Source organism: Pyricularia pennisetigena, chromosome 5 (genome assembly GCF_004337985.1).
Source record: "Pyricularia pennisetigena strain Br36 chromosome 5, whole genome shotgun sequence".
Taxonomy (NCBI): Eukaryota; Fungi; Ascomycota; class Sordariomycetes; order Magnaporthales; family Pyriculariaceae; genus Pyricularia; species Pyricularia pennisetigena.
Window position 1 is genome coordinate 4187188 of NC_043743.1, and position 14168 is coordinate 4201355.

The following is a 14168-nucleotide window of genomic DNA, read 5'->3' on the forward strand; positions in this document are numbered from 1 at the left end:
TTTTTTTTTTTTTTTTTTTTTAATTTGTAGAATATTAATCATTATTATGCATTCTGCTGGACCCCTTTCCTTGATGTCCCTACCATTTTGGCAAAGCACGCCTCGCAAGAGGCCTTGTCCCTGTCTATCAACAGTTCTCCACTGTCGTGTCGACGAAAGGTCCCTGGTATTGATCTGCTCCCTGTGCACATCGCCCGCCATTGGCGATCATGAACGAGATGCCGTGTGGGGTCGTGGTCGTGGTCGTGGTCGTGGATGGGGCAAACGTGACGATGCTTCTCCCCCAATCCAGGTTTGCCGAGCCTGCAGGGGAGGAATACCGAGTTGAAAACGGTAATCTTGTTCTTGTCTGTGGGGAGGCCAAGCCGCCAAAAGTAATCCCGACATCGCATCGGAACCGGAAAACCACCGCCACGAATGCGGTTGCAAACGTTGGAGTGATTTTGGAGAGCCGTTTTTATTTTATTTTTTTTTATTTCTTTTTAGCGGGGCATGGAGAGAGAGAGAGGTATGTGCTCTTGGCTTGGCAGTCCTTTTAATAGTAATTATCTACTTCTAGAGAAAAGAAAACGCACCAAAGCATAGTTCATCGGATGCCCAAAAAAAAAAGTATGGTGCTCAAGGTTCATCGGATGTCGGGACTAGTGCTAGTTGGCTTCTGATTCCTTCTACGCACCCAGAAAAAACTTCCATCCAAATAGAAATCTTAGTTTTTCCTCCCCCCTTACACACATCTTGACAATGGCTGAAATCCCGACCACAATGTTCGCATGGAGGAAGCACAGGGGGAATCCCGAACCGGTGAGAAGACTCGCACCTTCTAGAGGATGGCGATAAAACACTAACCAACACCAGCTATGGGAGGAGGTTCCATTGCCCGAGCTATCCCCGACAGGCGTCCTAGTCAAGATGCTGGCGACCGGAGGTCCGTTCTGTGACACACCGCCGGTTTTCTTCTTCAGGGAAGTGGTGACTTGAGCAGAAGAATGGTTTATTGATTTTGAAAATTGCCCCGACACGCGACAGTCTGTCGAAGTGACCACTCTCTCCTTACCCGGGAGATCCAGCCGGCATGGTTCCAGGAAAGCTTCACACTGGTCAGGGAACCAGTAAAAAATTCCTCCAGGATGCCATCTACCTAGTCGGCGCTGATAAAAAGTACCTCTTTTCAGGGCCATGAGGGATGCGGCCGGATCGTGCAGATGGGCAAAGACATCAAGGAAGCCAAGGTCAAAGTAGTGAGTCAAAGGACAGCAATTCGAAATAAGTTGCAAAGCGGCTCACAAAGTTTGCCAAAAAAATAAAAAATAAAAAAATAAAAACACAAAATGAAACAGGGAGATATCGTCGCCCTACATGCAGTTCCAGGATGTGGAGCAGACGACTGCCCCGAGTGCTCGCGCGACCTTTCCCAGATCTGCGAGGCGGGACATCACTCGGGCATCGGCCAGGACGGCTTCTATGCACCGTATGCGCACATCGACATCCGAGGCGTGGTACCTGTGCCAAAAGGTAGGATGAAAAAAAGAAAAAAAAAAAAAAAAAAACAGAAAATAGACTCTAGTGTATACAACAAAGTCTAAGCCACTCTCGCTTCGCAGGAGTGTCGCCCGCGCAGGCCGCCGTGGCCACCGACGCCGTCAACACGGCCTTCCACGCCATCACGCGCCGGGCCGAGGTCCAGCCGCACGAGACCGTCTTCCTCTTCGGCCTGGGCGGGCTGGGCTTCAACGCGCTGCAGGTCGCGCGGCACATTGGCGCCCGCGTCCTCGTCAGGGACGTCAAGCAGTCGCGGCTGGACGACGCGCGGGACATTGGCGTGCCGGCCGAGGACGTTGCGCCGCTTGACGTGACCGTGGATGACTTTGTCGCCAGCCGCGGGCTGCACATCGACACGGTTTTGGACTTCGTCGGCGCTCATGATACCTTTGAGGCGGCCCAGAGGATCGTGCGCAGGGGTGGCAAGATTCTCTGCGTCGGCAGCTTGGACACTGAGAATACGCTTCACATGAAGATTGGGACGAGGAAGAGGCTCTCATTTATCTTTTCGTACGGTGGGCAGGTCCAGGACCTGGAGAAAGTCTTGGATTTGGTGGCCAAGGGGGTGATCCGCCCACACGTCCAAGAAAAGCGGTTGGAGGATTTCCCAGACGTCTTGAGGGATCTTGAGGCGGGAAAAATTGATGGAAGGGTAGCCCTGATGCAGGACGAGTGATGAGAATAAAGAGTGAAGCCTGAACAAAGAAAAGTTTCCCCCCCCCCTCATCAACCATTGACGCTCGCTCCTTTGGGCAGCGTTATAGAAGTTGCAGCTGTTGTCCCAGCATCCACAGGTAAAATGGCACCCGTGATCCATCTCGAATGATCCGATGCAAGAAAGACGACTGCACATGCCGCATCCCAACCGCTACCCTCCGTACCTAGCAGACTCCTCCCCTTGCGGGCCTCTCTGACCTCGTCGCTCATCCCACCTGCGTACATCATCGGAGTATATAGCATCTGCGAGGGAACCGGTTCATAGTCATTATCAAGCTCATATGGGGGCGGGGGGTTCGTATAAGCCAGCAAGTCCACACTCACCCCTGGACATACGCAGTTCACGCGGATGCCGTCCTTGGCATGATGAGCCGCCATAGCTCTCGTCATGTTGACAACTGCACCTTTGCTGGTAGGGTACAGCAGGTGCGGGGTGCCCCCGAGCATGCCGGCGACCGAGCCCATGTTGACTATGCTGCCCTTGATCTCCACGCCGTCCTTGTCGCGCAGCATGGCAGGGATGGCAGCCTTGGCCATCCTCACCATGCTCGACACGTTGACCTCGAGCCCCTGCGCAAACCTCTCCAGGTCCACGTCGACCGCCGTGCCCGGCGGGCCGCCCACGCCGACGTTGTTGACCAGGATGTCCAGCCGGCCGAACTTGTCGAGGGCGAGCTGCACGGCGGCGTCGCAGTCGGCCTGTTTAGTGACGTCGCCCTGGACGGCGACGGCCTTGCCGCGGCCCGGCTTGGCGTTGACCATCTCCACCGTCTTGTTCGCCCATTCGAGGTTCATGTCGAGGCAGACGACATCGCAGCCGTCGTCGGATAAGAGAATAGAAATGGCCCGTCCGTTTCCGATTCCCGAGCCCGCACAGCCGGCTCCCGTGACGATGGCGACGCGACCCCGTAGGGAGCGGGATGGAGGGTGGTCTGGGATGTCGGAGGATGACATGGCGGCAATTTGTGATTCTGGGGTTGTACACTTGTTCTGTTGGTAGGGGCTTTGCTAACTGTATTTGTTGATGACCAGAACTAGGTCTGGCTCTGGACTGGACCAAGACCAGATATTGCCATCCATCTTGGAGATCATGGTCGATTGGTCTGTAGAACTAGCTCTAATGTATCTGTCGTCTGGTCTCGGGTGAGCTGGAGCGGTGGTGTTCCCAAACGCAGCGGTGGTCGGCAGTGGCTGAAATGCGGGGCCTGGCACCTGAAGGCATTGTGGGCTTTGTGGAGGAATGACTTGGAGAGCCGAAGATCACCGTTTGTTGCGACTACCGGACCCCACCTTGCCCACTTCTCTAAGTGCTAGACCCTAGACCTGCAGCGAGGAGCTACCCATGTCTAGCGATAATCGCTGGAATGTTAGAGCTCTCATATGCCAGTGCCAGCTAATCTCAACACTAAGGAGCTCCGCGAACCAGTAGGTTGGCAGGCGGGGTTCATCCACAACGCTAACCCATCTGGAACCCAACATTACCAAATCTAGGTGCGATCAAGCTTACTTACAGTATATCTGAGAAAGCAACGGGGATTTGGAAAACTGTAGAACATATTGCAATTTGAGAGAAGCCCGACTAGTCTAGTATGTGTGTGCAACTGGTCATCATGTGTATGTTGTTTTGCTAACAACTTCTTTTTGATGGGTATTATCACAGCTTCGGCGTCCCTCCATTTTGTCCGCCCCTCACCCTTAATAGCAGCTACCGCAAATCAATTACCAAAAACTAGCTCGAAATCCTGGTACTCTTTCGCCTTGACTTCGTTGCATATTTTCCTGTATCCTGGCGCTGGCCCATTATACCTTACCAGAGACCTCTTTTGTTTGTGCTTCAAGTTGGTGTTGACGCCCGTCATCCAAGAATCCACCTCGTTTATCAGCATGCCTACTCCGCACGACTCGACGTGATTGTACCATGCGTCGGCCTTTTCCTGTGTTGCTTCGACGCGGAGGAGGTTGCGGTCGCGTGCGAATTTGATCAGGTCGACTATCCACTGACACGTATACTCTATCGATCGGGGGATGTTGCCAAACGATTGATGGGGGCCTGTTTGATGGTGATGACCTTGGTTAGCTGGGGTTTTTTTTTTTTTTTTTTTGGGGGGGTGGGGGGAGTCCAACACGCCTCACTCACCCATCGACATAAACATGTTGGGAAACTTGGGAACCGTCACTCCCAGGTACGTGGAAATGCGGTTGGCCCACGTGTCTTCCCAAAGTCTCTTCCCGTCCACGCCCTGGATGTCGATGGCCCTGAAGGATCCCGTGGTTGCATCAAACCCTGTGGCGTAGATGAGCACGTCTAGCTCTATCTCTTCCGGCTTGGGCTGGTCCCCACTGCCGTTGGTCGCCGGAGCAGCAATCAGAACCCCCTTTTCGGTGATCCGCTCAATAGGGGTCTCTTTCAAGTCGACGAGCCTGACATGCGGCTCGTTAAACGCCTCGTAGTAGCCATCCTCCAGCGGGACACGCCGGGTCATGAAGCCGTGACACTTGGGAATAAGCTTTTCCGCCACGGCAGGATCCTTGATGCGCGGCCGAATCTTGCTTGCGATAAAGTCGCTGTACAGCTTGTTGGCTTCTCTATCCATGAAGATATCGACCGGAATGCCCAACACCTTTGCGAAACCAGGCTTGAGGTAAAGCTCCTCAAAGTGGGCAAGCAGCTCTTCCCGATCCCACTCGGTTGTTTTCTTCGGGTTGACCTTGTGTATGAAGCATGACCCGGATTCCAAACAGGCCTGGAAGATCTCTGGATACCTCTTGCGGATCTCCTTCATCTCTTCCGGGGAGATCTTGCTGTTGCGGATCGGCGCGGTCCAGTTCGGCGTTCGTTGGAAGACGGTCAGGCTGCCGCAGTGCTTGTATATCTCCTGGACCGTCTGGATGCCCGTCGCTCCCGTGCCGATGATACCCACGCGCTTTCCCCGAAAAGCTACCTCGTGGTCGCCGGGCCATCTGGCCGTATGCCAAGCTTCTCCTTTGTAGTCTTCGACCCCTGGGATAGCTGGCAGGGTTGGCTCGTTGAGGATGCCGATCGCCGTGACGACGTAGCGCGTTGTGTACTCCCGTCCGTTTTGGTCCACCAGAAGCCAAGAGTTGCTGTCGTTTCGGAACTTCATCGACGTGATGCGCGTGTTGAACTGCATAGACCGCTTGAGGTCGAATTTGTCCACCAGGTAGTTGACGTACTTCAAGGTTTCGGGCTGCGATGCAAAGTGCTCCGTCCAGCTCCACTCTTCAAGGACCTCCTGGGAGAAGGAGAAAATGTACGACACAGACTCGGAATCGAAACGCGCCCCGGGATAGCGGTTCCTAGTGACTTTTCCGTCAGCTCGGGGATGTTGATAGTCAAGGCAGACTCAAGCCTAGCTCACCAGAACCATGTGCCGCCTGCTGCTTCGGCTGCCTCGAGGACCTTGACGCGCAGGCCCAGCTCACGTATGTGATGAAGGCTGTAGATTCCAGACAGACCAGCGCCTATGACGAGGACGTCATAGTCCAGGTCCTTGTTGGCTTCTTGAAATGCCGACATTATAGAGACAGAAGAGATGTTCACACTCAAACAGACGTCCACGGGATTCAGGAATAAGGCGCCGGGATAGCCTGAATGTACCGCGAAATTGGGGATGACATGCTAAGTTAGTTGAGCTGAGCCTTGGAGATGTGGCAGCTATGACTATGGATCCAGTCCGATAACGAGGCCCACGACAAGAAAAAAAAAAGTATTCACATGAGCAAAAGGCAGTGTCGGTGAAGTAAGTGCATGAACTGCATTGCATACCTGAACTTGCGAATTGATCGGTGGAGATAAGCCCCTCCTTCTTCTTCTTTTTTTTTTTTTTTTTTTTTGCCCTTCCGCATCCATCCGAACATGACACAGGGGTTTCCTTAGTTTCCCAGACTATTTACAGGGTCACCGGCTGTTCCGATTCAAGACTACCGATGAATTCCTGTTTTGATCTGCAGTGGAAAACCTTATCTGGTGAATGATCCTTGTCTATTCCACCACGCCGAACCTGCATACTTTGCTTTAAGTCTCGGTCTGGTGATGAAAGTCCGATCCTGCAGCGAGAAACGAGATGACGAGAGGGATGAAAAATAGAATAGACGATTATAAATACGTGAGCATTACAAAAAAAAAAAAGAGAGAAAAAAAGAGACAGGGAAAAAAGGAGACAAAAATAATTAACACCCTGCGCCACTATACCAACCCCTTGGACCTCCAGAACGACTCCAAGTCCCGCAAAAATGCCCACTTCAGATCCCTGCCCCAGCCGTTTGCCTTCCAGTCGTTCAAGCTGGCCGGGAACCGCGGGACGCCGCCGTCCCGCACCGTCGCGTCGTGGGCGATAATGACAAACACGTCGTCGATGCAGTCCAGCTCCTGCAGCCACCTCATGGTGCCGGTGGCCAACGGCACGTCGTGCCCAAAGGTCATGTCGAAGAGCGCATCGGTGCGCGCGCGCCCGCCGCGCGACCTCTGCAGCTCCTCCCACGCGTGGCCGGGACACAGCGCGGGCAGCGGCGACGACGCGCACGGGTGCGGTGTTATGCTGGCCGGGATGGGCTGCTGCGGCGACGGCCGGAAGATGCCGGCGTAGTGGCACACGTCGCCGCCCAGGAGCACGAACGTGGACGTCGGCGAGGTCGTCGTGCGTGCCAGTCCGCAGAGGTGCCCGATCGCGTGCCCCGGGCTGTTGAGGAGGTAGAAGGACCCGTCGCCAAAGTAGTCGTATGCTGGGAAGTTGCCTATCTTGAGGGCTTGGGGTCCATCGAATGTGATCTCGCGGAGGTTACGGTTTCTGCGCGGCAGCTTTTTAGTAGAGATTTTTTTTTTTCTTTTTTTCTCTTTCCTTTGCGTTCGACGAGGCTTAGATGGGTCTGCTTTTGCTCACGCATAGTCGCTCTCCTGGATCGGAGACTCTGGATTTGACGGCGCTCCTGGGAGCATTGCCTCTTTAAAACCTGGCCCAACTATCAAATCGGTCGTCTCGGGGAAAGATTGAGGGTTGCCAATATGATCCCAGTGCCAATGGGACCAGATGACGGCCTCGATCCCCCGAGGGTCAACGCCTCCTTCTTCCAGGATCTCGACGACATCCTTCTCAACCCTGATGTCGTAATTGGTCGTTGGTATATATTCACTAATCTTTCGCGAGTAGCCCGTCTCGAAGTCCTTGCGGATGCCCAGGTCGAATACGAGCTTACGTCCGGATGGAGGGTGCTCGATCAAAAAGGAAAACGACGGCAATGTTGGCAATTTTTCGAAGCCAGGCACCGGTGGTGCCATAAAACGGTTCAGAACTGCTGGGCCAAAGTTGACGGGGTTGATTATCTTGACTGTCACTGATTCACTACCAGCGGGTAGTGCCGCTCGTGGGTTGCTGTCTGGGGACGTCATTGTGATCTGCAGCGGTGGATCCTTCCACTCAAAGTTAATTACCTATTGTGTTATTCTATAGTTGAGAGTCAGTACTAATATCAGGTAGATTCAAGTGGTTTCTCTTTTTTTTTTCAAAATAAAAAAATGTCATCTTTAATCATCTGTCTTTCCCGATCGAGGCCCAGTTCTTCCTTGAAATCAAGATCAAAGATATTCTACTCTACAGAGTAGATGGACAAGGGGATCGATCTATGGAGCTGGTGCATAGATACCGAGCATCAAGTAGGCTAGCTCCCCCTGTCCCTCGGGTTGTACCGCTAGTCCCTTGCCCACGAAAGGTGGGCCTCGATGACATGGAAGCCAACCACTAGTATTCTATTCTACAGAATTACTGGGCGTACAGAGGCTTTGCCCAGCAATCTTGATTTGTTAAGTTTTTCTTGCCAGTGGATATAATGGAGCCGGCAAATCCGCATTCGGAAATGGTTGAGTGGTGCATCCTACCTATACATGCACAGCAGTACATTCCCATATCTCCATCACGCATGGTACATGGGATCCAGTGAAGACAGGCGGTAGCTACCGAGATGAGGTCGGGGCTGTGTGGAGAATGATTAATTCGTCAATGGATGGTATTGAAGTTAGTTAAGCGTTGGGTGCCAGTACTGTTAAGCTCAGGAAGAAGATGAGGGAGGGGAGGGAACGTATGGTTTTTGTTTGTCCAAGGTGGTTGTCGTTTATCCTTCCAACCGAACCTTCCGAACTTTTTTTTTTTTTTGCTCCTCGCATGTTCGTCTGTTGTTTTGCCAGCTCACGCTGATATTTCTTCGTTTCGACGGCGCTGGGTTTGCCTTGCTTGGTGAACACGTGTAGATTTTGACTTTTTAGTCAGAGCGCGTCCGAACGCTACCATGGCCGATATCGAAAAAGCCCCGCAGCCTCAAGCTGTCGTCGGCGAAAAAGATGCTGCATCCAAAGAAATGGACGCTGCGAATGCTGCCAAAGCCCTCAGAGTCCTCGTCAACTACGATGGGGACGAGACTTGGACAGAGGAGGAGGAGGCCAAGCTGAGGAAGAAAGTAGACTGGAAACTAATGCCGATTCTTTGCGTGTAAGTCGTGTGCAAGTCTGGGCAGCCACGCTTGCTCAAGAAGATGCCTAGGTAAAGCATCGATTGCCAACATCTAACGTGTTTAACTCTAATATTAGCACATATGCTCTGCAATACTATGACAAGGCCATGCTTTCCCAGGCTGTAAGTTTTCAAAACAAAGAAAGAAAAAAACCAGGCCGAGACCCAATAATCGGGGTATCTGACTGATTGCTGACCAACAACAAACACAGGCGCTCTTTGGCCTCCGGACCGATCTCGGCCTCACCGGCGATCGCTATGCGTGGTCTGCGTCGATGTTCTATCTCGGTTTCATCATCGGCTCCTACCCTGCAATGTAGGCGCTCTTCTTTTCTTGCGCCATATTTTTCCATCTGCGAAGAACAACCAAGTCTAACGAGTCGGGAATCAGGGCCCTTGCGCAACGCTTCCCCATCGAACGAGTGGCTTCCGGCATAGTAACACTCTGGGGAGTATGTCTCCTCCTGACCATCGTCTGCAAAGACTATCAAGGTCTCTATACGGAGCGGTTTTTTCTGGGAGTGCTCGAGGCTGGCGTAAGCCCCATGTTTATGTGTAAGTCGTATTATACAGATGCGGAAGTTTTCACTCGAGACTCGTTCTTTTTTTTTTTCTGACTCGAAAGCTTTCAAGTAATCGTCGGCATGTGGTATAAGAAGGCCGAGCAGGCATGGCGCATGGGAATTTGGTACAGCTGCACCGGCTATGTTACAATCTTCTCGCCCCTGGTCAACTATGGTTTCGGCCTGATAGGGGGCGGTGTTTCGTCGTGGCGGTACATGTACATCTTCGGAGGCTGCGGTAGGGTTCCTCCGAGTCTTTGTGACATTTCCCCATTTTCTGGTTGAGCAACTCCCCGGCTAACTGGAAACCAGTGACCATCTTGTGGGGAATCGCCCTCCTGTTCCTCCTACCGACGGACCCCGTCAGCGCCAAGGGCTTCGAGCCCCGTGAGCAGTACATCCTGTCTGCGCGGCTGCGGGAGAACAATGCCGGCATGAGGAACAAGAGCTTCAAAAAGGAGCAGCTGCTGGAGCTGTGCTTTGACGTCAAATTCTGGCTCGTCTTTGCGCTGGCTTTCTTGTCCATGATTGCAAACGGACCCATCAGCGCTTTCGTTCCAATTGTGAGTTTTTTTTTTTTTTTTTTTTTTTTTTTTTTTTTTTTCTCTATGAGTTGGTTGTGGTTGCGGCCTGCATTGAAACAATCACTGATATGGATGAGCAGATCATCAATGGCTTTGGCTACTCGACTCTCAACTCCCTGCTTCTCACCATCCCCATGGGATTCTATGGAGGCTCCATCATGCTTGTGTTGTCATATCTTGCGTACCGGCTGAAGAACTGCAGAACTTGGCTCATATTCGGAGCGCAGTGCGGAACCGTCCTGGCATCTCTGCTGCTCTGGCTGCTTCCCCTGTCTGCCAAAGGCGGTCTTTTGTTCGCCTGCACCATCTTGCCATCAATCGGTGGTGGGTATGCCGTCTTGATGGGTTTGCAGATTGCCAACACGGCCGGGTACACCAAGCGTTCTATTGCGTCGTCGGGGCTTTATATTGGCTACTGTCTAGGTAAGTGTTCTTTTGTCTAATCAACATACATCTGCACATCTATTGTTTAGTATTTCGACAAGTTTGTTTTCTTTCGTCTAACATTGGGTGTTCAACTCCAACTTAGGAAACTTTGTCGGACCTCTGTGCTTCAAGTCCACCGACGCCCCTCGGTATCCCATGGGCTTCCTGGCAGTGGTAGTAACCAACGTCGTTGGTGCCATCCTAATCGTGGTCTACCGCTACGTGTGTGTCTGGGACAATAAGCGTCGCGATGCTGCTGGTATCGCCGAGGGTTTCGACCATGCTTACGCAGACGAGGGCGACGTGAAGAACAAGCAGTTCCGCTATATTTTATGATTTTGCTTGCGTGTCAGTCTTGCCAGCTAGATTGGCTGTTTCGCCTTTCAGCGCGCATTGTAGGGAAGCCTTTGTACAAATAGCCTTGACGCAAAGAATTTGATCGACCCACATTCCCCATCTGGAAAGCTCGGTTTGTTATTGCTCGACTTTCCTAATAATACTCTGTAAATCTTTCATTCGGTGCGCACCTGCTCTCAGTCTTAATCTTTATCAATACAATTATTTTATTTGCCATAAATATTCTCGTGTAGCATACTTGAGGTTTACTGGTTCATCCTTCGGATCCCCAGAATGATTGCTCTTTGGTGTTAGAATCCCTACTCAGTACCAACATCTCTGGCCCCACTTCACTATGCGAGCTACCATGTGGGTACCCCGTCTTCCTGCAGCTCCTGACCCCACCAAGGAAAAAAAAAAAAAGTTCGAGCTGCTGTTCCGCGATCGCAAGGCAAATGCGATTCCCCATACCTCAAACCTACAATTTTGCAGCTTCAATCCTGCACCCAAAACCTGACCATGGCCAAAAAATCCAAATCTAGCAGCGGTGGCTCCGCATCCGCCAGTTCGAGCAAAGTCACAGATGCCCGCTTCGCCAATTTCGAGTCCGACCCCCGTTTCCGACTCCCCTCGAAGCGCCAGACCAAGACCAAGATTGACAAGCGTTTCGCCGGCGTCTTCAAGGACGAAGAGTTTACAAAAACCGCAAAGGTCGACAGATATGGCCGCCCATTATCGGGCGAGAAGCACAAGAAGGCACTCAAGAATTTGTACGAGCCTGAGGACGACGAGAGCAGTAGCGACGATAGCGACGCCAGCAAGGAGGAAGAGGACGGCGCAGATATCGAAGTGGAAGATGACGAGGTTGTGAAGCGCGAGCTGCGCGCAGCAGACAAAAAGTATGACCCTGCCCGCGGCGGCGGGTTCGAATCTTCTTCGGACGAGTCCGACTCGGATTCTGACGAGGGCGACGAGCCAGAGGTGGAAGAGGAAGAAGCAGGAGGCGCATCAATCCAGCGCTTCCAAGACGAGCAAGCAGACGTTCCGCTGGGCGAGGTCACCAACAGGATAGCAATTGTCAACATCGACTGGGATCACATCAAGTCGGTCGATCTATTTGCCGTTTTCTCCAGTTTCGTACCAAGCGGTGGGAGGATAGAAAAGGTTTCAATCTTCCCGAGCGAGTTCGGCAAGGAGCGCATGGCACAAGAGGAGGTAGAGGGGCCACCCCGGGACATCTTTAAGAAGCGCAGCGAAAACGACGAGGATGAAGACGAAGAAGAGGAAGATTCAGAAGACGACGAGAAGATCAAGCAGGAGCTGCTGCAAGAGGGTGACGACCAAGATTTCGACACGGACGCTCTTCGGTCATACCAACTGGACCGGCTGCGATACTACTATGCAATCATGGTCTGTAGCGACAAGCACACTGCCGAGACAATCTACCGCGAGGTGGACGGCAGGGAATACCTCGCGTCTTCCAACTTCCTCGACCTACGATTTGTGCCCGACGACACGACGTTTGACGACCAGCCACGAGACGAGTGTACCGGCGTCCCTGCGGGATACCGGCCAGTCGAGTTCGTGACGGACGCTCTACAGCATTCCAAGGTCAAGTTGACCTGGGACATGCATCCAGACGAGGTGGCGCGCAAAGACTCGATCAAACGAGCGTTTGGAGGAAGCCGTAACGAGATTGCCGAGAACGACCTCAAAGCATATCTTGCGAGTGACAGCAGCGATGACGAAGAGGAGGAGCCCGTGGCGCAAGGTACTGGTGCAGATGAAGCAGAAGCAGAGCCTAAGCTGTCCAAGAAGGAGCTTGCACGTCGCAAGATGCGAGAGGCTTTGGGCCTCAAGGACGGGGACGAGCCCAAGAGCTCCAAGTCATCGGGTCCTGTCGGCGACATGCAGATCACATTTACACCAGCATTGTCCGGCAAGCCAGAGACTAAGGAGGAGGAGGAGGAGGAGGTTGAAGAGACCACGATCGAAAAGTACAAGAGAAAGGAGAGGGAGCGCAAAGAGATGAAGAGGGAGAGGGCCCGTGCAAAGCGTGAAGGTCGCGATCCAGAAGCTGTCGTCGAAGCCGAACAGCAGGAGACCGAAGACCTCGGCTTTGATGACCCGTTCTTCCAGACAGAGGGCGGCGATGAACCTTCGGTGACCAAATCGTCGATTCGCAAAGAGGAGCGGCGCAAGAAGAGGGAGGCCCGCGAGGCTGAAGAGAAGCAGAAGATGGAGGAGCGGGCCAACCTCGAGCTTATCATGGCGGACGATACTGGAGATGCGACTGCGGCGGCCAAGGCATCATCCAAGATGAGCCACTTTGATATGAACGAGATTCTCAAGCAAGAGAAGGCCAGCAAAAAGAAACTCAAGGGCAAGGCGGCCAAGAAGCAAGCGGCCAAAGATGCTGCCGCCGGGGAGAAGAACCTACTACAGAACGACTTTGAGATGGACGTGGACGACGACCGTTTCAAGGCTGTGTTTGAGGACCATGAGTTTGCCATTGATCCTTCAAATCCCAAGTTCAAGGCAACGACTGGCATGAAGAAACTGCTAGAGAAGGGACGGAACAAGAGAAAAGGTGTCGATGAGGAGGATCAAAATGACGCAAGTGAGAGGAGCTCCAAAAAAGCCAAGGCGAGCAATAGTGAGCTGTCAGGACTCGTGCAGTCTGTCAAAAGAAAAGCCAAGAAGGCCTAGTTCCAGACTACTGCTAGAACAATCATCACAAAAAGAAAATGTAATCAATCCATAACAGTTGAATCAAACTAATGACCAGAAATTTTCTTCTGCGTTGGCAACAATGGCGTGGGTTCAATTGAGCTAGCCTAGATGATTACATAGCTGTGCCCCATATTCACGGTCACGAGGCTGTTCGTCTATCGTCAATCGCATTGGGATTTATTTACTGTCGGCGCTATCAATCCAATCCGTACATGGCATGCCGCCTTAGCCAGTCGAACCGGGTAAATACTGCCTGACAAAGCCGGTGGATGATGACACGGCAACCCCGGATGACGATCCCACAAGACAAGGAGGAGCGACACAAGCCAACCAGAGAAAGAATCTGCAGCGGGCACGGCAGCCAGTCGCCCTGGTCGCTTTCTCGTATTTTCCCCTCTTTTTGACCACTTTCTTACTTACCGCATGCACCACATGTAGTTATATGTATGGATGTATGGTACTTTGACCGAGTTTAGATCAGGCTGTGCTCCTTGCTGTCCCTTGCCCGACTGTTTGTACTACCAAAAGTGCCTAAATCTTGCAATCATCCAACGGTTAGCAACTTTATCGGAAAGCATCCTTTTTTTTTTTTTTTTTTTTTTTTTTTTTTTTCCCCATCGCACAAGACCGAACCGCGCTAGCCGTTTTGTGCTGTTGTTACCGCAGGTTGGAATTTCGGTCGATTGACCTGCATTGCAACGTAGTGCATGCCCCGCCTACGTCAAGACTCGCCAGCGATCTCATTTGAT

At 52.4% G+C, this 14168-nt stretch overlaps 5 protein-coding genes across 5 annotated transcripts; 3 read left to right on the forward strand and 2 right to left on the reverse strand.

Annotated features, from left to right (window-relative positions):
• Positions 1-741: 741 nt before the first annotated feature.
• On the forward strand, positions 742-2215 carry PpBr36_09105 (uncharacterized protein; the record flags this gene model as incomplete). The annotated part of the gene is made up of 6 exons (XM_029896227.1): positions 742-801; positions 856-925; positions 1027-1109; positions 1173-1238; positions 1338-1512; positions 1602-2215. The coding sequence occupies 6 exons, from the start codon at positions 742-744 to the stop codon at positions 2213-2215; spliced, it is 1068 nt and encodes a 355-aa protein (XP_029747014.1).
• A 50-nt stretch (positions 2216-2265) lies between these two features.
• PpBr36_09106 (uncharacterized protein) lies at positions 2266-3210 on the reverse strand (the record flags this gene model as incomplete). Its single annotated transcript, XM_029896228.1, has 1 exon — positions 2266-3210. The coding sequence occupies one exon, from the start codon at positions 3208-3210 to the stop codon at positions 2266-2268; it is 945 nt and encodes a 314-aa protein (XP_029747015.1).
• A 761-nt stretch (positions 3211-3971) lies between these two features.
• PpBr36_09107 (uncharacterized protein) lies at positions 3972-7663 on the reverse strand (the record flags this gene model as incomplete). The annotated part of the gene is made up of 5 exons (XM_029896229.1): positions 3972-4306; positions 4394-5574; positions 5637-5819; positions 6474-7064; positions 7158-7663. 5 exons carry the CDS (start codon positions 7661-7663, stop codon positions 3972-3974), a joined length of 2796 nt encoding a protein of 931 aa, XP_029746758.1.
• Positions 7664-8556: 893 nt separating this feature from the next.
• Positions 8557-10686, forward strand: PpBr36_09108 (uncharacterized protein; the record flags this gene model as incomplete). The annotated part of the gene is made up of 8 exons (XM_029896230.1): positions 8557-8756; positions 8855-8900; positions 8990-9093; positions 9169-9332; positions 9411-9578; positions 9653-9903; positions 10005-10347; positions 10454-10686. 8 exons carry the CDS (start codon positions 8557-8559, stop codon positions 10684-10686), a joined length of 1509 nt encoding a protein of 502 aa, XP_029747008.1.
• Positions 10687-11205: 519 nt separating this feature from the next.
• PpBr36_09109 (uncharacterized protein) lies at positions 11206-13676 on the forward strand (the record flags this gene model as incomplete). Its single annotated transcript, XM_029896231.1, has 2 exons — positions 11206-13342; positions 13540-13676. The coding sequence occupies 2 exons, from the start codon at positions 11206-11208 to the stop codon at positions 13674-13676; spliced, it is 2274 nt and encodes a 757-aa protein (XP_029747009.1).
• Between the last annotated feature and the right edge of the window lie 492 nt (positions 13677-14168).